This window comes from Myodes glareolus, chromosome 9 (genome assembly GCF_982192425.1).
Source record: "Myodes glareolus chromosome 9, mMyoGla1.1, whole genome shotgun sequence".
NCBI lineage: Eukaryota > Metazoa > Chordata > Mammalia > Rodentia > Cricetidae > Myodes > Myodes glareolus.
In genome coordinates, this window is record NC_142034.1 from 15,360,794 (window position 1) to 15,386,019 (window position 25,226).

The 25,226-nt window shown below is 45.1% G+C and overlaps 1 protein-coding gene and 1 long non-coding RNA gene across 2 annotated transcripts in view; one reads left to right on the top strand and one right to left on the bottom strand.

The window, feature by feature from the left end:
• The window catches only part of Pitpnc1 (phosphatidylinositol transfer protein cytoplasmic 1), a 270,776-nt gene extending 245,550 nt beyond the window's left edge, over positions 1–25,226 (top strand). The window contains exons 8-11 of the mRNA XM_085695972.2: positions 5,128–5,191; positions 14,772–15,011; positions 15,481–15,486; positions 20,186–25,226. Of these exons, the coding sequence (XP_085552098.1) occupies positions 5,128–5,191; positions 14,772–15,011; positions 15,481–15,486; positions 20,186–20,502 (627 nt within the window). The 3' untranslated portion in view covers positions 20,503–25,226. The remainder of the gene's footprint in view (positions 1–5,127; positions 5,192–14,771; positions 15,012–15,480; positions 15,487–20,185) is intronic.
• Positions 129–21,857, bottom strand: LOC146893328 (uncharacterized). The gene is made up of 3 exons (XR_015003863.2): positions 21,720–21,857; positions 5,108–5,276; positions 129–1,428 (listed from the first exon to the last, which is right to left on the bottom strand). It is a non-coding gene; the product is annotated as an uncharacterized LOC146893328 (long non-coding RNA).

Here is a 25,226-nt window from a genome sequence, read left to right on the forward strand (position 1 = left end):
ACTGGCAACTGGCAAGATTCTAACCGGTGTCCATCTCAGGCAGAGGATCCATGGCTTCCCTGACTCTGCCCTTCTTCCTCCCAGCATTCAGTTCTGTTTTCTCCTTCTACTTAAGTTCTACCCTATCAACAAGGCCAAGGCAGTTTCTTTATTCATTAACCAATAAAAACAACACATAAACAGAAGGGCCTCCTACACCATTTTTCCTTATCTGTTTAAACAAAAAGGAAGGCTTTAACTTTAACATAGTAAAATTACATATAACAAAACAGGTATCAAATAAGAATTACAGTTATAATACTTACATTTACTTTATCTTTTATCATAACTAAGGAGAAGTATAACTATAAATTCTTCAATTCCATCAAAGACTCCAGAAGGATATAATATTACCTAAGTAAACAGGAAGTGCATTGTAAGCAACTTCCAAAACTCTAGAAATGACAGAGACATCTTGCTGCCTGGATAGTTACCCAAAGTTTTTCTGTACCATTGGGGCATCCATCTTTGGCCTTCAGGCCCATAGTATCCAGCAGATGTTTCCATGAAGCAGGAAATTTCAAAGACAGTTCCACCTGTATTGGCAGTTTTTAGTCACTTTCTTCTGTGTCCTGCAGAATGTCTCACAGACTCTTTCCTGAAGCAGGAACCCCAAAGGACCATCTCATCTTTAGGCAAGTTCAGCAGTCATCTCTCTGTGGGTACTGCATGTTCAGTGAAGCAGTCCAGGCAAGAGCAGTTTCTTGCCCAAATGGCTAACCAACTCCATAAGGAGCCTCTTCGATGCCCATCTTCCTCTTGAAGTAGCTTGGTGCTGCCAGGAGTAGATATGTCTCACTGTCATGAAAAGTCCTAAATTTTTAAAACATTTTTAAATGCCATATTCTGTAGTCTTTGAAAGATATGGAGAATGCCAACTATCTGAAATACATCTATGCACATCTAGAAAAATCTAACTAATATGACTACAAATATAGATGATTATCTGTTATAGATATTGACTATTATAGATGATTATCTATTAACCTATATTTCTTAATTATACATTACATTTTAAAATGAACTATACAATCACAATACCTTAATCAAGAGCAGAAATATACATATAACAAGATTGCTCTTATCTATATCAATAAACCAAGATCCATACCTATGTAAATTATTCATATTTATATCATATCCCCCTTTAAATGTAAAAGAACATTTATAAACAATATTTGGGAATATGGGCATAGTTTTCTTTCCTCCAAACTGCTTCATGCTGTATGGGGGTGGTGTTAATCAGGACTTTCATGGTGTATCCTGTGTGCTAGGTTCATCTCAGTCAGCAGTTGAGCGAAGTTTTTGAGGCTGTTCACAGCAACCTTTCAGGAGGCCTTGGTCCATGAAACCATATTTGCCTGGAGGCAATCCACAGGTTCCCATCTTCTGTGAAAACAAAAGAAGAACCTCTTTTTAAAGCATCATATTCTTAGACCCAAATTCTGAAGTCAAGATACCTTTCCAACATTCATGCTGGTTTAGCTTAGCAGTCCATACAATAACATGCCCCTCTGTGCATGAAAATCATGTAGTTCTTTGCTGTGCTCCACACACATCCCACCCACCAGAAGAGGGAATGGGGTGAGGTGCAGAGCAGTCAAGGCCAAAGGCTACCCTAGTTGTGTTTCTGTTGATGTGAGAAAACATCCTGACCACAGGAAACCTGGCCGAGAGAGGGGTTTGTTTTTATTTTCATTTACAATTCCGGTTGCAGTCCATCAATGTGAGGAAATCACAGGAACATGAACTGGTCACCTCATGGCCACAGTCAAGAGCTGAGATAAATAAATGCACGCATGGCTGTTGATCAGCTCACTTCCTCTACTCTCACACAGTTCAGAACTTAAACCTAAGGAATGGTGCCACCCACGATAGGCAGGTCTCCCCCACAGCAATTAAAGCAGTTAATAAAAATCCTGCACGCAGGGCATGGTGGTGGACACCTTTAATTGCAGCCTTTGGAAGACAAAGACATGCAGATTTCTGTGAGTTTAAGCCCAGCCTTGTCTATATAGCACATTGCAGGCCAGGCAGGGCTACTTAGTGAGACCCTGCCTTAATAAAAAGAAGAATCCTTCACAGGCAGGAGCATAGGTCATCCTAACCAGGGTAGTTCCTCATTAAGGCGCCCTTTCCAGGTAATTTTGTTGGGTCCAGGGGAATCATGCAAAGATGGGGACAGACCACCAAAGTTTAATAAACCAGAAGCAAACTTTATTCCGGAAACCAGAATCCAGGAAAAAATAAAATAAGAACTCTCCAGGGAACACAAAAAGCTTATAGCTAGCTGAGACCACAGCCAGAGGTTTATTTTTTTTTGGGGGGGGGGGGTCCGGTTAGACTGTGGCAGAAGTCGGTTTCTAACCTATCTTTTATAGTAGTGGCACCAAGCATTAGGTCTTTACAATTTCAAGGTAAACTCAGATACAGATTGCCTTACTTTACAGTCTCCATTAACAGAGTTTTTTAGTTAAACTAGAGTTTACACTTAATCTATTGTCTTTCTTGGTAACTTCAGGTGATGTTTACTGAAGCCCTGTGCTCTCCCCTTTGATGCTGCCAGTTTCACATAGCAGGGATAATGCATAACCCAGAGGTCATAAATCTATTTTCTAAAAGTCAACTCAGCTCAAGTCCGTAGGCTAGCTCTCAGTTTGCAGAGAGATGCTTTGGCCTTGTAAACAGAGCTATGGTTGTAAAGCGAAATGACGCACTGTTAATAGTTCATCCTCAAGCTGCTGAGAAAGCTGCTGACAGTCTGTGCTCATTCTCCTAGGCTTACAACTTTAGATTTCTTTATTTCTACGTTCCTATTTCTGGAATCTACGTTTTTATTTTCTTATTCTTGAACTCTTCAGTTCCGGGCTGTCGAGGTGACAATCCTAATCCACCATGCAGAGCCCTCCTGTTTCTGTGTACTGAGCTTGGGCATTGAGCAGGAAGACAACCCAGAGTAAATAGGCTGCAGCCTAAATCCATGTCTGCATCATCCTCTCGTTCTTACTTAGATTCTCTCCCCGCCTTTCCTTCCCTCTCCTTCCCTCATTTTCTCTCCTTTTACTTTTGTTCTTTTAAAAAAAATTGTCTATTTATGTATTTGACTGTTTTGCCTGCATGGATGGATGGATGGATACCACAAGTACGCCTGGTGTCCGTCCACCAAGGTCAGAAGAGCAATAGCTGGCTGTCAGCTGCCATATGAGTGCTGAGAATCCAACCCAGCTCCTAAGCCAGAGCAACAAGTGCTCCTAACCACTGAGCCAACTCTCCAGCTCCTGTTTTATTCTTCCAAAGGAGGGTCTCATACAGCCCAGCCTGGCCTCAAACTCACTGTGCAGCCAAGGCTGGCCTCCAGTGCCCGAGTGTTGGAATTACAAGTGTGCGCCAGCATGCTTGCCTCCTTCCCTCCCTCCTGTTGGTTTTGTTTTTCCAAAATCATCCCCTTTAACTAGAGACTCATTATAGTGGTCATGCATCTTATTTCCTCTTGTGAATCATCTTTAAATCACCCAGAGCTTACTTTGTTTCCTCCATGATGCCTTTGGCTAGTTCCGAGAAGGCATTTCTTTAAGATACCTGTGATGCTTTGGTCATAGGTACTCTACTCCCTTGCCCAATTCCAAACTAACTGAAGTGGTATAAATCCCTACCCTCAACACACCTGCTCTGCTAATGAGGGGATATTTACATGGCCTGAAGGGGGGGTTCTAAACACCTTTGTTTTTTAAGACTCTATTCACAGTGTGTGTGTGTGGGGGGGGTATTCAAAAGCCAGCCATTAACACATTATTGAAGCCTTACTGCCAGCCACAGCTGTGTTGTGCTTCCTATGATAGGGTGGGTTTACAAGCGCCTTCATGCTGGTCCTTTGATTTCTATGAATTTGACAGAGTCAGCACTCGAGTGTGTATGGCTGCATGGTATTTCTTAGATTCATTACATAGCTCCACATCCAAATCGTAAAAGGACCCCACCACATACCCAGAGGCCTAGAGGCATAAACACTTCATTGCTTCCCTTGTTCCTGCACATCCACCCAATTAAAACCCTTTGCTTATCGAAACACACTTCAGCCTTCCAGGAGAAGTTTCTGACAATCACTGGGTTTGTTCGGCAAAAAGAAAAGGAGTGCTGGAGGCAGCCTGTGAATTTCCAAGAAATGTAATTAGGAATATTTATGGGCCGAGGAGATGGCTCGAGAGGTAAAGTGCTTGCTGCCCCAGCACCGACATTAAAGCTAGGCATGGTAATGCATATGTATGTATAATACACTAGCTAGCATATGCATATATAATAACACTAGCTAGCCCTGGGGCAGGCGAGACGGGGAACCCTTGGAGTCTTATTATTCAACCAGTCTAGCCAATTAGTGGTTTCCAGGTCTAATGAGAGACCCTGTCTCAAAAAATAAGATGGGGCCTGGCAAGATGGTTCAATGGGTAAGGCACTTACCACCAAGCTTGCTGACATGAGTTCAGTCCTCAAAACCCATATGGGGGAAGGAGAGAAGTAGCTTCTGCAAGGTGACCTCCAACTATCACATATATGCCGTCCCACACACACAAAGTTAATATAAAAAAGTTTAAATAAATTGCATAGCAATAGAAGACAGCTTCCAGCATCAGCACATGGCCTTTCACATGTACAGACACTCGTGAATGCAGTCACACGCAAGCATATTTATGCAGAATGAAAAGGGGCCCCATGAAATAAAAGCACATGTGTTGTACTACACATGCCCACAAACAGTATATACAATATGTGTGTGCACACGTGCGCACGTAGGCTCTTCTTTGGCCTTCAATCCCAGTTTTCCCCTCAGGAACAATTACAGGCTATGCAGGTATGAGAACCTGAGTTCAGACTACACCTGCCTATCACTCCACCTCTGGAGGGCAGAGACAGCCAATCTTCCAGAGTTTATTGTTCAGTCAGCCAGCCTAGGTGCTAAGATACAAACTCAGGTCCTCATGCTTACACAGCCCGTGCTTGACCCCCTGGGCCATGTCTCCAGCCCCTCATCCCCCACCCAGACAGCCTTGATCTTAGCTGGTATTATCTCAACCTCCTCCTCTTCCTCTTCAGGTGGTCCGAGACATCCTGCTGATTGGACACAGACAGGCCTTTGCGTGGGTCGATGAGTGGTACGGTAAGTCAGATGACCCAGAATAACTTGGAGGACAGTTTCGTAATACATTGACTCGGTTTTTAGTACACCCAGCTTCAAGTGTAACCTAGAAGGACAGCAACGGAGGGCAGGTCAGTGCTTCCTGTATTGGAAATACCTCTGTCTGGTGAGCCCAATAGAGATGTAATTATAGAAGCTTGGTCTGAAATAACCACAGAACTATCGACCAAGAAGGACCTTGACTTGCTTGGTGCTCATCGACTGTATTCACAGGGCTCTGTTGCTCTCTGTGGGATGGATTTCAAACCCATCCTAATGTATCCCAAACTTTAACGTTATCGGAAGCATCTTATTGAGTAACGGTCCCTTGATGCAGGGAACACTTGGAACAGTCCCTCATCAGACATATACAGGTTCTCTAAGAAGTCAAGCGCAGATGGAGACTTAGGCTTTTGGGTTTGGGTTTGGGTTTGCTTTTCTTTAATGTCATTCAAAGATTTTAAACAAGTTCTGCACATTGTCAGTAAATGAAAACAAGGTTCTCTTGGTGCCATGATGAATGGACAACCTCCTCCCCATCCCCCAACCCCGGATGCTCAGGCTAGTGGTTGGATGGACATGAGTTCTCTGCTTTCCCCGAATCGGTCATCAGGTGGCTTGTGTCCTTGGCTATAAATAGAAGCAAGCACGCCCAACCGGTGACTTAGGATAGAGATGACTTTGTCTATTGTCCTAAGTCACATTATTCCTCCTGGGTATAACCTAGATTGTATTTTGAACTTTCTTCACCCTTCTTCTACCCATGCCCTCAGTTCCCACATTATCAGCTAACCCCCCTCCCCAACCCCATCTTTAAGAGAAAGGCTACATTGGACAGAACGGGTAGGGGCAGTGTTAGTCATTCATGCCGGCAGCTGCTTCTCGGTGCTGTTTTAAAGGTGTGGTCCTCTGGGCTGTAGAGTCGATTTGTTCAGTTTTCTGTTTCCGCTCTCCCAGATCTGCACGAGCTGACAAGTACGTGCATCGTCCTGGTTTGTCCCACTGCCATCACAGCTCAGAGTCCTGTGTCACACACCCCCAGGACGTTTTTCATGTGCTACGCTGTCAGGAAGATTTCCCCAAGTCCTGCCTTTTATGGAACAAGGGAATGGAGAGGATTCTGGGATTCTTTTCTCTGGTCCTTAAATTTTTCTGGGTGTTTTTATTTTGTTGTTATTTTGGGGTTTTGTTCACTGGGAAGCAAGTCTCAGAGGGAATACAGACCCTTTCTCAATACCCATCCCCCACACACACACACACATAACACACACAGAGAGAAGGAAGGGAGGGTGGGGGAGGGAGGAAGGAAGGAAGGAAGGAAGGAAAAAAAAAGAAAGACAACATAATGCCTAACCTCTCTTGATGTGTCTGTCTCAGAGCTCATGGTTCCCTTATTGCCATTCCTAGGAAATATTGCAAGGCTAGGCCTGCACTGATCAGATGTTTAACCAAAGGACAGGTACCTGGAGGACCCAGAATCTGCCACCTTGATGGCCAGGAAGCAGAGCTGTCAGCTAGGTTTCTCTAACACCAGAATGCTACTGAGGACTTTTCAGAAAAGCACATTTAAAAGGGAGGACTGGACTCTGCTCAAGGAGCCAAGATGTCAAAAAGTAGGGTTTGGGGCCGGCAAGATAGCTCAGCCGGTACAGGCATTCGCTGCCAAACTGATGCCCTGAGTTCAATCCCCAGAGCCTATGTTAAAGGTGGAAGGAGAGCCGGGCGGTGGTGGCGCACGCCTTTAATCCCAGCACTCGGGAGGCAGAGGCGGGCGCATCTCTGTGAGTTCGAGGCCAGCCTGGTCTGTAACAGCTAGCTCCAGGACAGGTTCCAAAGCCACAGAGAAACTCTGTCTTAAGAAAACAAAACAAAAAAAAAAAAGTGAAAGGAGAGAATTGACTCCACAAAGTTGTCCACTAACTTCTGCACAAATACCATGACATTATGCATACATAAACAATAATAATAAAAAGAGAAGGTTTTGGGGTTTTTTTTAATGAAAAATAAAAAGATTGACAGCCAACCAAAATGAGAATGAGTGTCCAGTAAAGAGAGATGGAAGGTGGACGTGGTTCTTTCCATCTCTGCTAAGCCTGCAACAAGGACGTGATGCCTTAAGGGCATTTAATTAAGTGAGTGAGAGAGAGAGATTTGCCTAGCATGTGCAAGGTTCCTTTAGAATTCTCAGGTTATTGCAAGAGCCTGAAGCTAGACTAATATATGAGATGAAACACAGGCGCTCCAGCTCGAAGGTCTTTAAGGATTCCTATTTACTGAGGATGAGTTAGAGGAAGGCAGTTAACAGCTCAAGGAGGCTATTGATCACAAAACCCCCTTGGAGGCTGAGTTGTGGTTGGAAGGCATAGGGTTCGGTAGATGAAGACCATCCGGGTGCCTGTCCACCCCAGAGTGGTCTCCACCCCCTGTGTCCACACTCCCAGTCCCAACCAAAACAAGCGGCAGCCTTTTCGGGCAGCAAGGGGTCCGAGAACCACACCGTCAATTTGGTGTAAACTCTTTGCAGACCTCAACAGCCCAGCTGAGCTGCTGGCCTGGAACACAGTGGCTCCTTCATTACCTGACACAGACTCTCAGGAAATTAAATTAATAGAAACAGACCCTGCCATGGAATGTCTCCTCGGCCTCTTACTGACTCGAGGTCGTACAGGGAACTATGGGCCTTTCAGATAGGTGGGTGTGTTATTACCAAGGCAAAGTCCAAACCAGGATAACCCTGCAGCTGGGGTACCTGGGGTTGCTTTTTTTCCCTTTGGTCTTGCACAGTCTGCGAGGCCTTCCTTAGTAAAACATGGACAAGGTCCCACGCAATGAAGCCTCCTCTGGAGCCACTTTCAGTCCCTGGAGCTGCAACCTCCCGCATCTCCTGGGCGTTTGTTAGAGATGAGCATTCTCAAGCCCCTAGCCCTCCAGGTGGCTCTGAACTGTTGGCTCACAGCCTGGGATGTAAGCCAGACTGGCTTGCAAGGACAGCTTAAATAATTCATTCCAAATAGAATAGGCTGGAAGAATCGAAGGCATCTTCAGTGCCAGCCGCTAAGTTCTGGTGCCTCAGAAGAATGAGAAGAAATAAGTACCCCCTCCCCTTTAAACAGCCGTATTTGGAAAGGGTCCCACTTCCGGCAGACTCGGCAGGTGCTATACTGTTGGGGCTTGGTTTGGGCACCAGCCACCTCCTGAACGGTATGTCTGCGGTACACACTGTTCATCCATGAGCACCATCCAGGGCCACCCTGGCTGCCTCACTCTCACTTACAAATTAGACTCCCCGTCTCCAGTGCTTAATTCTGAGTGGAGAAAAGACATTGCCAAGGATGGTGATCTTTCCTCGCCCAAGGATTTATTTCCACATCTCTTCGGCATTCTTGGGAGTCACGAAACGATTTCCCTAAGCAGATTTGATTCTGCTCATGTTCATTGTAAAGTATCAGCATGTCCATGTTGGAGGAGTTGCGTTTGCTTCCCAAAGCCCTGATTGGTCTTTATCTGCGAGCCTTGAGCCTCTCTGCGTGACTAGAACACTAATCAGCCCAGCCACAGCACATTTTGGGAGATGGGGTGAGAGGGGAGGTGGATAAAAATAGCCAGCCCGGCTTCACAAAAAGCACGGATTTGTTCCTCAAATCTGACAGTATTTTCAGAGAGACACACTGAAGATTGCCACAGGGACCCTGTGACGGAGGGGCACCTCACGATTGTCTTTGAAAACCTGACTCGTCCCCCAAAAAGTATGTGGGAGGCTGAGTTCTGGCTGGTAGATGAAACGGTCTTATGAAATCACTTCGAAGTCAACCAGAGTCCCCAGAGAAGACTGACAAGGAGAAACACACAAGCTCAGGTGGATCTGTGAGCACAGTGTGAGTCTACCACAGCTGCAGCACCCATGGGCCCTGGGTTTCCTGAAATCCACGCCCGAGCACCTGAGTATGTCTGTGTTCATTTTTCTAGGAAGAGAACTCGATAGTTCACATCACTTTCGAAGGAGCCTGTAAACCCTTTGCCTGCCTACATTCCAGCACATGCTCCCCTTAAATAAATGGGTGTAGTGGCACCAACATCTGTGACTCCGCCCTTGGGAAGCAGAGGCAGGAGTGTTGTCACGAGTCTGAGGCCGGAGTCTCAGGGAGTTCCCGGCCAACAAAGGCTACATAGCAAGTCCCCGTGTCCCCACAACAAAGGAGAGGCTGGAGTGATGGCAGAGGACCCGTTCAGTCCCTGCCACCTACATGGTGATTCACAGCCAACCTTAACTCCAGGTCCAGGGACTCTCACGCCCTCTTCCGACCTCTGCGGGCACCAAGCCCGTGGCGCACAGACGTATGTGCAAGCAAAGCATCCACCTAAGTAAAATTCAATTAAATTTTAAAAGGAAAACCAAACCACAGCTGTCAGTTGCCATTCTAGGTCTTAGGGAAGGGTATGCACCAAGTCTTCAGAACTGGCTGATTTCAATACAGAGAGAGTGGAAGCCCTTGAGTTTTTTGTAAAAAGTGTGTGTTGTGGCAGGGAGCATATGTTAGGTTATAATTGTTTCAATGAGGTTTGTTTGTTTGTTTGTTTTAATTCCCTGCTAGACCTAATTGTACATGTCTACAATCCCTGCACTCAGGAGGCTGAGATATGATCATGAGTCCCAGGCTAGCCTGGGCTCCATAGTGAGTTCTAAGTTAGCCTAGGATATGCAATGAGATCTTGTCTCAAAAACAACAATAATAGCAAAGAGAATTTAAAACTGAGTCTTGCAGATGGGCGGCCACCATTTTGCTAGAACCAGAAAAGTGTCCAGTCCAGTAGATCTTCCGAGACCCAAGGACTTGTTTTTTTGACTTCAATTTTGCCCCAGAATGATAAAGCAGTCATCTCTGTTTTGACCTAGGAGCCTGGAAGTGGAGAGATAATATAGGGCCATGTAAGCCAGAGGCACCCGCAAATGCAGTTAAAATTCTGTGTGTGTGTGTGTGTGTGTGTGTGTGTGTGTGTGAGAGAGAGAGAGAGAGAGAGAGAGAGAGAGAGAGAGAGAGAGAGATAACATAGTTACAACTTCCTGAAATAAGCATCTTTCAGTGTCTTACCATGGCTATCTCCAGAGGCCAAAGGACTGGCCAAAAAAGTCATAAGGAATTAAAGACTTTCCTCCTGTAATTCAGGACTGTTTGGATTCATACATGGTATAAAGTGTGTGTGAAGGTCAGAGGACAAGATCAGAAGTTAGTTTCCTCCTTTCACCATGGGTCCTGGGATTTGAACTCTGGTCATCGGGCTCTTGGTGGCAAACAACTTTGCCTGCTATCTCACCTTGGATTCATATTTTTACGTAGCGTAACCCTGGCATTATCTGAATGACCGAATTAATAAATAATAGTTTTTAGACATTCTATTCGGTGACTAGAGAAATAGTTGAGAGTTAAGAGCGTTTGCTGCTCTTGTAGAGAACTTGACTTTGGTTCCCAGCACCCATGTCAGGCAGCTCACAAACACCAGGAGCTCCTGGGATCTAAGGACATCTTCTGGTCTCCACAGGCATACGCACAAAGGAAGCCAGATATGGTAGCATACCAAATAATGCAATAATGCAGATGAAGGTGGATTTCTATGAGTTCCAGGCCAGCCTAGTCTATAGATGAGGTTCCAGGACAGGCAGAGCTACAAGGAAAGACCTTGTTCTCAAGAAAGCACACACACACACACAAACACACACACACTAAAATGGGCCTGGTGATGTAGCTTACTTGGTAGAATACTTGTCTAGCATGTGTGATGCCCTGAGTTCAATCCCCAGTGCTGCATAAACAGTACGCAGAACAGTAATCCCAGTATTCAAGAGATGAGGCCGGAGGATTAGGAGTTCAAGGTCATCCTCAGCTACCTATGAAGTTCAAGGTCATCCTATGCCAAATAAGACCCTATCTCAAAAGTTTATAGAATAATAGTGATAATATTGAGCCTTGTGGTACACACCTATAATTCCAATATTTGAGAGGTGGAGGCAGGACATCTAGGAGTTCAAGGCCAGCCTCAGCTACAAGAGACCCTATCTAAAAACATAGCAAGCAAACCTTTAATCCCAGCACTCAGGAGAAAGAGGCAGGCAGATGTGAATTCAAGGTCTACAGAGGGAGTTCCAGGACAGCCAGAGGTCTAAGAGTTCATTTGAAAAGTGATTGGCATAGGCTTTCTTGCATTTAGAATTTGTCTGAGAGCCAGCCCAATGGCTCAATAGTAAAGGTGTTTGCCTCTAAGCCTAACGACCTGTGTTCAATACCCAGGACCCACGTGGTAGAAAGAGAGAACAAGAACAGACTCCTACAAGTTGTCCTCTTACTACACATGTGCAATATGGAGTGTGCATGTGCACACACACATACACACATACACAAACACACATACATGCATACATACATACACATACACAAACATACATGCATACAACCATACATACATACATACACATGCTTAAAAAAACTTTTAGAAGTTTGGCTGATAATCTCAGAAAGCATTTGTTTCTGGCAAAGCTCTGAACTAAATTGCTAGAAGTTACTCATATCGTTGAAAAATCAATCAGTGACAAGGATGAATTGTCTTTGGAAGTATGTTTTGTCATTGGGCAAATACAATTGAACTTTCTAAAAAATTGATTTGTGTATGGATTTTGAGGTAATAGCCATTGCAAAAACAGCACATTTAGCCAGGTAATCCAAACTGGCACTTTTTCACCTAATTAGCATTTCCATAAATTACCAAGGAGGACTGACACATTTCCCTCATGTTCATGTGTGTTTGTGGTGTGTGGAGACTACTTCAAGATGTAAAGAGAGTCTCCTTAGTTAGTAGCTTGCCTAGCAGGAAGCCCCAGCATCACCCAGCCCTTGCAAAGTGGAGACAGAAGAATCAGGAGGTCGGGGTCCTAGGGTACAGAGAGTTTGATGTCTGGGCTACATGAGATCCTGTCTCGGGAGGCGGGGTAGAAGTGGAGGTTGGGAGACAGAAATTAAAAATAGGTGCTTTCAGGCCTGGCAGCTGTAGCACGTGCCTTTAATCCCAGCACTCCCACTCGGGAGACAGAAGCCGGAGGATCCTCTCTGTGTTCAAGGCCAGCCTATAGTCTACAGAGTGAGTTCCAGCCAGGGCTACACAGAGAAACCCCATGGAAAGAAACCAGAGAGAACTAGGTGGTGACAGCACATGCCTTTAATCCCAGCAAAAGTAGGAGGGTCTCTGTGAGTTCGAGGTCAGCCCAGTCTACAGAGCAAGTTCCGGGACAGACTCCAAAGCTTCACAAAGAAACCCTGTCTTGAAAAGCAAAAACAAAACAGAGACAGACAGAGAGGAGAAAAAAAAAAAAAAAAGAAATAGATGCTTTCGATCTTTCTAAATATATCAAGACCTTTCCTACCAGGATTAAGTTTTCATCTGCCTCGTTTTGGTTTGGTTTGTTTTTTTTGTTTTTGTTTTTGTTTTTGTTTTTTTCTTTTTGGCCTTGGTTGGCACCATCAATCCCTTGAGTTGTTTTCAGCTTCCCGCCATGAACAAGAGCCTGATCACCGCTGATCTAACTTCTGTCTGACCCCGCTAAACCGAGACAGCTCTGGAAGTCCAGAGTCTACCCTGGGCTCAGTCCCTCCCTTCACAGTGAGCTAATTGCAGATAAAGAGTGATTTTTTTTGTGGGGATTCAGCAAAGTGAAAAACAGTAAACTCTGGCCTTCCCCGAGTTTCGTTTCCCCAATTAAGTGGCTAATGACATGTGCACAGAGAAACCGCTTTCAATTTTAAACTCGTAATTGAATGGGACCTTTTTGTATTCATTTCCAGGTATGTTTGTGTTTAAGAACTACTAATAATCAGTTATTGAAATCGTGGGGTTTGGTCTTGTGGAATGTGTTATTATTGATTAAGGCCCCTCTGTCTTCAGCCTAAAGCAGCATCCTTTTATTGCTTGTCAATAACCTGTTTTCTAAAAGAAAAGCATGTTCTTGCTTGACCAGCCTGCCGCTTAGCCTTCTCAATACTTCCATTGCTGTGGACAGCATTTCTGATGGGTGGTTCCAGAGGGGTGGGAAGGACAGCATCAGCTCAATAAAACGGCCCAGGCCTAGATTTTGAGCCATGCTCCACCCGGGCCCAGACCACACTGAATTAAATCATGAGCTCTGGCAGGTCTGCCCTTTGGAAGCAAAGAGAGCTCACATGACACTTGGATTGATAAAAAAAAAAAAAAAAGACATCAGGCCACAGAAGATACTTAGGAAAAAACTCCAGCTGGGAAGCACACTGCAAATCCCCACTAAGCCAATCAGAGATAGAGTGGTAGGTGATGCAATTGTTGTTCTCTTTGTGGTTCTTTTTTTTTCCTTTTGCAAACTTTCTTGGTTGGTAAAGAGGCATGAAGTGAAATTCCTTCCACCAAGACGTTGTTGCCGGACTGGGAAAATAGCTGATAAATACTGCAGAAAAACAAGACAGTGGGGAGTGGGGAGGAAGACAAAGGGAATGTTTAAAGTGAGACCAATAAAATATCAATTTTATGCATTTCACTTGTTAAAAGAGGAGATTTCTTGGCCTTCTCTTTTTCTTTGTTTTTTTTTGTTGTTGTTCTTTTTTTGCTTGTTTGCTTGTTTGTTTTGCAACAAAGATAAGGTCTCCTGTAGTTCAGGCTGGCCTCGAAGCCACAAGCCTCTGGCCTCCCAAGTGCCAAGACTGCGAAAATAAGAGAGGATTTCTCAACCCGATCTTTATTGACATTTGGAGTCAGATCCTGGCAGATGGACTGTTCTACAGCATCTCTGACTTCCCCCTTCCTAGAGAGATGCCAGTAGAGCACCTTCCCACCATTGTCACAATAAGAAACTGTCACAAACCTGTCTTCTGCTGAAAGCCATTATGAAGAGCTCATTACCCTGAAGTACTGAGAAGCTGTAGAGTCTAGCCAAACGTGGTGTTGTGCGCGATTGTATTTATAGACCAATGTGGGTGGAATAGTGTCAGCCATTCCCAAGCTGTTAGACTAGTCTCAAAGACCCATACTCTCGGGTCCCTCCTATTCTGTGCAAAAGTGCATCTGCGTGAGAAGTGTAACCGAATCTCACGCCCGCCCGTGAGTGCCCTGGGGTCTCCCCTCCACAGCTTGTCTCCTGCCATAGCAATGAAAGTACCCTTGCTCTGTCATATGCACTAATGCAATGCCTTAGATCTCTCTGGAAAGTTCTGTCCGAAGGTAAGTATTAAATCAAAGACACCTGCCCCTCTGTCCCTGAAAGGGATCTTCTAACACAACTTTAGGAGATCTCAGGCTACGCACAGCCCACTCGCTAACACTTTCACCCACTCAGCTCACTTTCCGAGAGGCGCCCCAAAATGGTTTCCACTCTAAACTTCCTTGCCCTCACTCCCTCTGTGGCTGGTTTACCTAACTTTATGATTTGCCCCATAAAGTTAGTTTTTTTAAGACCCGTTTGGCGACTGCTGAGCTACTGTCTCTCCCTAAAGTGCCCCGATTAAAGTTTGTATTTAATAACGGAAGTTGCCCACGTCTTGACTTCTTTCAGATATGACAATGGATGATGTTCGGGAATACGAGAAAAACATGCATGAACAAACCAACATAAAAGTTTGCAATCAGCACTCCTCCACTGTGGATGACATAGAGGGCCATGCGCAGACCAGTGTATGTAGACTGTTCAAAGCGAGTTGCCCACGCTGTGCGAAACAGACCCGGAAACCCATCTGTCAGACCCTAAAAATGCTGGCTCCCCAGCCTCCTGGGAAAACACAGCCTTGTCCCCTGAGTGGGTAAAGATGCCCGCTGCGTCTTTGAGTGGGCTGTGTCAGTCACCCGTGTCTTCCAGATCTTTCCATTCTTTCAAGTAGCTTAACTTCATGGCTAACCTGCTCATAAAACCCAGGACTCAGAGAGTGGAAACATTTGGTGGAGCCGTGAGATGACCTGCACCAGTCATAAAGCAGCATAGGATTGACAGTGCCTGTCGGATGTAAAGTAGAGAAGATGCCAGGCTTTTCAAGACATAGTTAACTCTTGAGCTCCAGGGAGGGCTGGTTTCTTAGACTTTGAAAGGCTTTCTACAACTCTTCCGGGCTGTTTTTCTCAATCAGTTTAATCTAGGCTACTCTCAAGACTAAGCTGCAGTCCATGCACACACATGTGTCGAGGGGTGGCAGGGTGACCAGGGGACAAGCTGGGATTCAGGAATGCTGTGTAGTAGGTAGGGCCTGGGATTTAACAAAAGCCTTAGAGAGCCCTAGGTGATTGACAGACAGCCTTGGTTAATGAGAACTGACGGCATGGTATACACCAGAATTTAAATGTAAGTTATCTCTCAGTCAGTCAAGCTAATGAGGAGGAGGTGTAGATAACAAAGGATTAATCACTAAACCATAGGGGTCTCAGCCAGAGCTGCGATCTCTCTGAGAACGTCTTGAGTTCTTGTGTCTGCCGTGCCCAGGCCCTGGGATAATATTTATGAGACACTTTAAAATTCAAGAACGTAGTTATTACATGGCTGGTACCTCTGTTTTACCTTTTAGGAAATGAGAATGTAGGGTCTAGAGCAGTGTTTCTCAACCTGTGGATCACGACCCCTTTGGGGGCCAAATGATCCTTTCATAAGGTCGCCCAAGACCATTCAAAAGTTAAGATATTTACATTACAATTCATAACAGTATCAACATTACAGTTATGAAGCAGCAACACAAATAATTTTATGGCTGGGGTGACCACACCATGTGGAACTGTATTAAAGGGTCACAGCGTTAGGAAGGTTGAGAACCACTGCTCTAGGGAGATGGCTCAGAGCCCTTGCTGCCCTTTCAGAGGACCCTGGTTCAGTTCCCAGCACCCATGTCTAGTGGTTCACAACTGGCTGCAACTCCAGGTCCAGAGTATCAAATGCCCTCTTCTGTCCTCGGCAGGCACTACTGCATGCACACATGCACACGTGTACCCACACACACACACACACACACACACACGAAATAAGTAAATAAATAAATACGTGATAAATCTTTTTTTTAAAAAAATGAGACTATAATCACAGAACTTAAGAAGTGGCTGTTGTGACAAAGGCTTTAGAATTGCGGAGACTTTTTGGTAACATTTTGGAAATGTTTGAAGCATGTCTTTTGACTGTGTCTCGCCAGACTAGTGCACGGCATTAGATGCATGTGACCACCCGTGAGCCTGAGAGCACCCCAGACCTGCCTCCTCCCTATTGCATGCTCTGGGTTTTGCAGAAAAGCGTCGGGGCATGATTTGCCGAAGGTTTGCTCTGATTTGGTCAGATGCCTCACCACCACGCCTTTTCCTGTTCTAAAGATAGGAATGTTCCTTAAGGAAACCGGTCCCGAATTTTCCGTTACTTTTGATTACCTTTTCTCTTGGGAATGTCAAACAGTGCCCATCAACTACTCTGAACGTTGCTCACTATAAACAGAACCAGACAAAGAAAGCTACAGGGGAGGGAGGGACGAGGGAAGCCTGAAGGGCGCTGAGTACCACTATTTCCAGGGTCTAAGCCCGGTGTGGTGGCTGAGAGCTGAGGCAGGAAGATTGCCTGGAGTTGGAGGCCAGCCTGAGCTACAGTGTGAAACTCTGTCTCAGGATGGCGGGGGGTGGGGGGGGAAGCTTACAGCTAGGGGCTTTGCATGAGTTCCTTTCTGTTTTAATTCATCATTATTAGCACTAAGCCATCTTATTGTGCAGGAGAAGGTGATAATCCAGAAAGGCGGCCCACGTAGTCTCTGGCTGCAAACCCCCCATTGTTGCCGTGATCTCAGCACAATGGCTGTCGTGTGAGATTGCTCTCTCTCTTTGGAATTTCATGGAATCGGGGATCGTTTATTTTTCACGATCTTACTGTTTCATTGGATGGTTAAAGTAGAGAGACTGTTTGCACCACAAATAAAATCTGCATGGATGGGCCAGCAAGATGGCTCAGCAGGGAAAGGCCCTTGCCATACAAGCCTAGCGACAGTTTGATTGCCAGAACCCGTGTAACTGTGGAAAGAGAGAAATGGCGCCAAGAAGTTGCCCTTTGACTTTCACGTGCGCACACGCACACACACACACACACACACACACACACACACACACACACTTAAGTTTAAAACTAAAAAAATTTTAAAAATTATAAATAGTGATAAAACCACCTAGGGGGCTAGGGTGTAGCTCATCTGGCAGCGTGCCAGTCATACACAAAACCCTGGGCTCCGTCTGTCCCCAACAACGCATAAAGTGGGGCTAGCGTCACACACCTGCAATCCAGCATTGGGAAGGTAGAGGCAGGGGGATCAGAAATCCACAGTCATCCTCCGCTACATAGTGAGGCAGAGGACAGCCTGAGCTACCCAAGGGCCTGTCTAAAAATAATAACCTTCATGGCTGCTAAAATGGAATTTAAATTTTCACCCTGAACATGAACAAAGTTGGAAGTAAGCAAAATTAGCATCCATAAACACAGCAATAAAAAAAAAGACAGTCTCATTGACAAAGCCTCCAATGAAGATCCTCTGAGTTTAAAAAAAAAAAAAAAACAAATTCTGTACTCTGTGTTGTTTCTGCCCCCTGCTGGATACATATAGTATCACAATGTTTTCTGCCACTTGTTAATCAAGTAATTTATTAGTGTAAAGATATATTCTGATTGCACTAAAATTTTTTGTAAAGTCCCAGTTTTATTTCCAAGTGAATGCTGCTTTTAAAGAACTTTAATCTCTTTTATTCATTTAAAAGTAGTAAGTTTACAGATATAATTTTTCTTAAAATAATATAAATTTTGCATCATGTCAACACAGTTGTAATTTCTTGATCTTTGTAAAAAACATTTCCCTTTCAGGAAATTTTAATAATTTCATAAGGAAATGATTACAGATTTAATTTCATGAAAAATGTTTTTTGAGCCCGGCATGTTGGCACACGCCTTTAATCCCAGTACTTGGGAGGCAGGGGCCAGCTCATCTCTAAGTTTAAGGCCAGCCTGATCGACAGAATGAGTTCCAGGCCCGCTCAGGCCACACAGAGAAACCCTGTCTCTTAAAGCTAAAAATGACGTTGTACAACCCAGTGGTCGCTCAGTGGTAGAGCTCCTGCCTGGCACCCGGGGGCCCTGGGTTTGATCCTCAGCAACACAAGGACATCTAATGAGTAGCTTTGTGTTATTTCGATTCATGCCACGTGTCCGTATTTCTAAGGCATGTTGTTGAGATGTGCATTATCATTCAGGAAGTCTGAACCCCCAAGGACCAGAAAGAATGAACCTACATGAGCCAAAGTGGATAAAGAGCTCACGGGCTCCACTCTACTCCAAGGTCAAGCCTTCACTCCAGGCTCGTTTTGATAGTCCCAGTTACCCGTCTTCTCTGCTCCTAGTAAGTGAACATCACCAAAGGATGCCAGGAACAGCCAGACTTAATTCATAGTAACGACGACAAGGGCCCAAGATGTCTCTGTGAGCAGAGGTGTTTGCCACCTAGCCTGGTAACCTGAGTTTGACTCTGGGACCCATAGGCTGGAAGGCAAAAACCAACTCCCAAAAGTCCTCTAACCTCCACACGCCCTCCCTCAATATTAGTTACAGGTGGTTGTGAGGCACCTGATGTGGGTGCTGGGAACTGAACTCTGGCCCTCTGGAAGAACAGTGTGTGCTCTTAATTTCTGAGTCATCTCTCCAGCCCCAAACAATAAAAACTTTAAGCATATATTTAAAAACCCAACACCTAAAACACGAGGAAGGCACTGCTGACTTAGCTGTTGGATACCAAACTATGTCGTGTCCCCCCCACACCTCACTCTTTAGATGATCCCTTCTTTTTATTCTCTTTTTGCTTTCAAACCTTGAGGGTGATTTTATTTTCCTTTTTTGGGGAGCAATTATCAGCATTTATTGTTGAATCGCAATAACAACTCTGTGACCTTCAGAGTGCAAAAAGTGTTCTGAGGATAAAATGCTGAGTTCAGAGATTTGGCCTGAATTTGTCCTCTAAAGCTATCTGGTTCTTTGGCAATCTAAACTTGAGAAGAATGTTGTCAAGGTCACTGATTGCTTTAATGACCTTTGTATGGAGGGTGTGACTCAGGCTAACAAAAGCCCCATACAGCCTCACACACTCACGGGCAGGTGCACACACACACACCTTCCACACATTTACTAGATCTGGTTCTGCACTCCCTCATTAAATCCTGACTTGGAATACTTAAAATACTCACTGAGGTGGCTGGAGATGACTCAGCAATAAAGAGCTCTTGTGCTGGGCTGAAATTCAGATCCTGGCATCCAGGTAACAATCTAGGCAACCTGCAAAGCTTGCAGCTCTAGTTCAAGGGGGTGGGGGTAGAAATTGGAGGATACAGGGGGTAGAAAATGTAAACTGCAGCTTCTGGGAAAGACTGCATCAAAGGAAGAGGGAAAAGTAATGGTGCCCTCTTTTGGCTTTTTTGTGTACCCGCAGGTGTGTGTGTGCACGTACACACACACACACACACACATTTTTGGAGTCTACTAATCGGACTGATGAGATGGCTTGCTGAGTAAAGGTAGCTACCGCTGCCAAGGCTGCCAACCTGAGTTCAATCCAGTGACTTCCAATAGCGGAAGAACTGACTCCTGAAAGCGGTCTTCCGATCCTCATTCATCCACCCCACCACGCACACACCCACAGCAAATAATAAAGAAAATGTATTTCAGTAATTTCCAAATACTAACTGAAGAGTCATTTGAAAATCCTTGAATTGATATCCAAAAAAAAAAAAAAAGAAATATTCTTTTCAGTAACAGAGGTGAGGGGGTGCAGTGGGGGTGGGGAATGAGGGCTTAGTTTTTCAAAACCAGTTCGGGCTTGTGATGGGTAGGGGGTCTCCTTCACGGTACAGTCCCCAGACTTAGCAGTGAACCCATGTGCACGTCTGCTTGGTAACTGTTTCTTGTCCTCTCTGCTTTTCCCTTTGAAGACATGACAATGGACGAAGTGCGAGAATTCGAACGCGCCACTCAGGAAGCCACCAACAAGAAAATCGGCGTTTTCCCACCCGCCATTTCGATCTCCAGCATTGCCCTGCTGCCTTCCTCAGTGCGCAGCGCCCCATCCAGCGCCCCGTCCACCCCTCTTTCCACAGATGCGCCAGAATTCCTGTCCATTCCCAAAGACCGGCCCCGGAAAAAATCTGCTCCAGAGACACTCACACTTCCGGATCCCGAGAAAAAAACCACCCTGAATTTACCTGGTGTCCACTCTTCTGAAAAGCCATGTCGGCCCAAGTCAGAGTAACTTCATGTGAACATCCCATTGGATTTTATATTTTCATTTGAGGCTTTTTTTTTTTTTTAAGAATTCTCTGATAGAGGAAGGGTCTGCCTCGTCACTCAGATATGTCCTTTGATCTCAGAGTGTGCATGTGGTTAAATATTTTAACAGATAGCAAGAACCCCTACGTGTGCCACACAGCGTCATAGTGAACATGAGTTGTAAGACTAGGAAAAATAAAACAGGAGGGGGCTGAGGACAGAACTTAGCCAGTAAGGGCTGCAGGAGCTTGCATGAAGCCCTATGTTCCATCCCCGGCGTGGTTTGCTAGACGAGAGGATCAGAAGATCAGGGTTAACCTCAGTTATATAAAAAAAATTGAGGCTAACCTGGGTTATATGAGACCCTGAATCAAAAACAATCAAAAACCCCACAGCATCTATAGAGTTCTGTGTGGGCCAGGAAGGAAGCTTTGTTTGGGGGCCCTGACGAGTCTGACGTGGGCCTCAATGGTAAACAGGTGAATGGATGAAAAACCGTGAAGCCGGTTTTGTTGTTGTTATTTTGTTTTGTTTTCGTTTTTGTAAGATGTGGTAAAATTATGAAGTCAGTTTCCTCCCATCAAACATGAAATTCTCAACAACAAAAAAGAAAACACTCTCAGGTGTCACACGCCTAATCGTTAGATTTTGGGCTGCTGACCACCAATACTTGAATGCCAGTCGTTATCAATAGTCCTGTTTTGATTAGTCTGACTCAGGATTTGGGGCCTAATCAACTCCTCAAATGTTTGAAAATTTTAATGACCAATTTCTAGAGGCTCCAAGTGCAATTAACAATGACTTCTTTATACCTTTTCATAAAATTTAATAAAGATCCCATCTGTTCCCGTCTCTTAGTAATTTCCCCTTTTGTACCCTGGTGGCCTCTCAAATTTTTAGACTTGCCTGGATGACTGTGACCATAGCTGATATAATGTGGAATGATCTGGAAACTGAGAGCCCCAGGTGAGACAGACATCTCCTCTTCGGGTACCAGCGAAGCTTGACCTGTGAGTGGCCATCATCCATTACAATTCTCAGAAATTTCAATGAACTAAATAGAATTCATTGACAATCTCCCACTTGAGGAAGTTCAGAGTGGACTACGTTACCCGGGCTTAATTACTGTCAGAAGGTCTGGTGTCCAAACCTTGCGAAAAAGAATCCTCCCCACCCAGTTAGTGCTTAGTTCAGACATACCTGGAATGGGGTGCCGATCACCAGGTTTAGAAAATCCAAATATTGGGGGCCGGCGTGTAGCTCAATGGTAGAGTTCTTGCCTAGCATGCAGACAGCCCTGGGCTCTGTCCCCAATCCTGCAAAAAGGAAACAGTGCAATTGGCCATGTCTCGGGGAGCCAGTAAACACAGTCACCTGGGAGACCTTGTCTCCATGGTGGAATCACCAACTCCTATTCGTACAGAGGTGTGGTCATAAATGCCCCCTTTGTCCTGATCTCATTGCTGAGAGACCTAGAAATGGACATCAGAGTCCAGGCCAACAGCTGGCAAAGGTCATTCGTCAAAGTGGCAGGAAGAAATCTGTCACTGTTCCCCCTCACTGCCTTTAAGCCCACGGGGAAGGCAAGCAGAATGTCAGTGATGAGCAAGAGGTCGCTGGGGAGCTCCAGAGCCCATGTCCTAGCCGTCCTTTCCGACTGGGACCCCCAACACAGATCCCAAAATAAACAAAACAGACCAAGGAGTGCATTCTCCTTCCGTGCCCCCTTCCAGCCAATAGACCCTGCCACACCCCGTCTTGAGTGCACTGCACTCCACAGAGTCCTTCGGGACCACACCCCCTCCCAAGGCACAGGTGCTGGCCCCTTGAGCCCAGCACCGGAGTGCTTAGTGTGCCTAGATCATTTCTTTATCTGTAGATGGACGTTGCGCCCAGTACTCAAAGGAAAACTGCAAATAGCTCTGCACACCAGTTTATCTTTCCCATAAGGTGGCCGTGCCGTAGTAGGGTGCCCTTCCTTGCATGGTAGAGAAGCATGAATCTCGCTTGTGGAAAGTCGCCATCTTTTCTCGAACCCTTTGGACTTCTCAGTGAGAATTTTGCTCCTTCTCAATCAGTCTTTGCTCCTTCTCCGTGCAGCTGTACTCAGTGAGAATGTCTGGCTTTAAAAAGCAAAATTCCCCTTTCAGAAGACACAGAGTATATGTATCTGCTCCCCGTTTGCAAGCTGAAATCGGGCTGGGGTAGGTACATTGGTTTTCGTATAGTACAAATTGGTTTCGTGCCGTGGTTAGCCCATTGGGCACCGAAGTTCTGTGTTAATGCCATGCCACGTTCCCTTTTCAATGCCAGCGTTTGTTGTCAAGGTCAACAATCTGGTTCACTTTGAAAAGCTACTTTCTGATTCCCTTTTTGTGAGTTTTCTTTATTTTGTAGTCAGCCCAACACCTTTGACACCAATTGCAGCACTAACCTATGATAGTGTAATTCTTAACCAGCACGCGTGTGTTCAGTTTTTCTGCCTACGTGTGGTTTGCCTGTGCCACAAATAAGGAAGGGGTGGGAGTCTGAATGTTTCATTAGCTGCTTTGAATAGTTAATCCTGTCATCACAAAGCATAAATGACTTCAATATTTTCTAAATCTTGATTTTTCCAAGTACCTTTTCACTTTGTCCTGACATGAATCTGCTACTGTGGGATATAAGCCCGCAATGAATGTGTACATAGAACATGAATGTGTACATAGAACATGAATAACTCTTGTGAGGACGGAAACGGAATGGCTGCATGATGGAAATTTGGAAAGACAAAAAAAAAAATAGCAGAAACTTGAATTTATTAAGCATGTCTGAGGGGGGAAATAGAGTCCTTAACTCAGTGCCTCTGTCTGCCATATGAAAACCTCCAACTTTGTTCACCAAAACTGTATTATACCTGTACATATATATATATACATATACAAAATGCAGTATAGTGAGTCGCGCACCACAATTCTAAGTCTCCAGTAGCCAAATTGAAGGAAGTAACCCATAGGATAATACCTATGTTTACCCCCTCTTCATCTCTGATGTTGGTGGATGCTACTAAAATGGCCATACATGTCTTTACTCCAGGCGGCTTTCGGATAAGCAGTACCCCTGTGCTCTAGGTGTGGTACAGCATTGTCGCTTTGTCTGGGCTTTTCCTGGATCGAGGAGGCTTTGCGGTGTTGTATTGCATAAGGTCTGTCTGAAGCTGCCTCTGAAGAGCATTTCCTCTCGAGCTGCGGTCAGAGAAGGCAAAAGGAAGAACTGAGAGAGAGGAGAAGCTGTGACTTTGTCAGTTGCCACTTTGTTGCTGGGTCTGTTTGTAAAGTCTTCGCATCTATGTGGGGAATTGTTTTAACTTATTTACAGGTATGCGTCAGCCGTGTTCTGGGGTGTGGAAATAAGTGAGCTCAACTGCGGGTGAATGAGCGCAAGCACATAATGGACACACACACACACACAAGCAATGGCTGTCAAAATGGCTCAGAGGGCCGAAGCACTTGCCACCAAGCCTGACACCCTGAGTTCAAGCCCCAGGTCACACATGAAAGAAAACTAGTTCTCATAAGTTGTCCTCTAACCACCACATATACAGTGGCACGTACACACACACACACACACACACACACACCCATAGATATAATTTTAAGAATAAAATACAAAACTCTCCATGATACCCCTAAAAGTAATCTTGTCGCTTATTTTCACAGCCTATAACGAACTGCAAACTAAGAGACATCTTGATAAAAGCCCATTTGAATGAAATTTCCAGGCTAACGTGTTTATGAGTGCTTTCAAATACCGCCTCCTTCGGTATCTCTGCGCTGCTCAGAGGTGACAGACCCCAGGCCGCCAGCTGGCTTAGGTCGATGGAAATTTCCTTTGTGAAAAAGGCTGGCATAGGGTTGACTAAACTTTCCATGTATGAGCAGATAATCCCAGGGAGAGTAGCTAGCCAAATGGTTTCCGTCCGTTCCCCATGCTTTGCCGGTCACCTGACTAGCTGGCTAGATGACAGTAGGCCATCTGAGCCATGGCTGCAAAGATGACAGAATCCTGGCCTGGGCTATAAATTGGCATAAATAAACCACGTTAAGTTCTTCATTCTTTGTGAGACACCATCATGTGGTGTTGACACACAGAGGCAAGACAGCTATGGTTCTTCTGTGCGCCACCTACAAAGCGGTCCGTGTCTGCTGTCTAACTGCTCAAGCTTCGCGGGATGTCATGCCGTGAAAGGATGAATTCGTAGAGGACGTTAGAGACAGCACCCCTTAACTGCAACTCCACGCAGTTATGCCCACCATAAGCCTCCCCGCCTTCTTGTTTTTCAAGCTGAAGTGGTGTCTGTAGAATTTCAAGTCTCCCTTTAGGTTTCTCTGTGTCCCCCAAGGAAAGACGAGATTCTTTTGAGTTGGCGTGTTATCCATGTTACACATATCCATGTATGTGTCCTTCCCAGTGTAATTTCAGTGTTTACATTTTTGAGCTGAGATCTTGATTGGCTGACTTAACTCAAAATACCACTGCCACCGCTGAAGGACCAAGTGTTGGAACACAGAGAGTTGTGAGCAAAGCGAGCGGAAGGGACGCACATCCGTCTGTGTCATTCTATGGCTGTACTGTCGTCTACGCCCGCCCCCGTTATTTATTATTGTCGATAGCTTACTTTTTCTTACATTCTGTTGTAAATAAAGTACAAAACAATCTTCTTCCCAA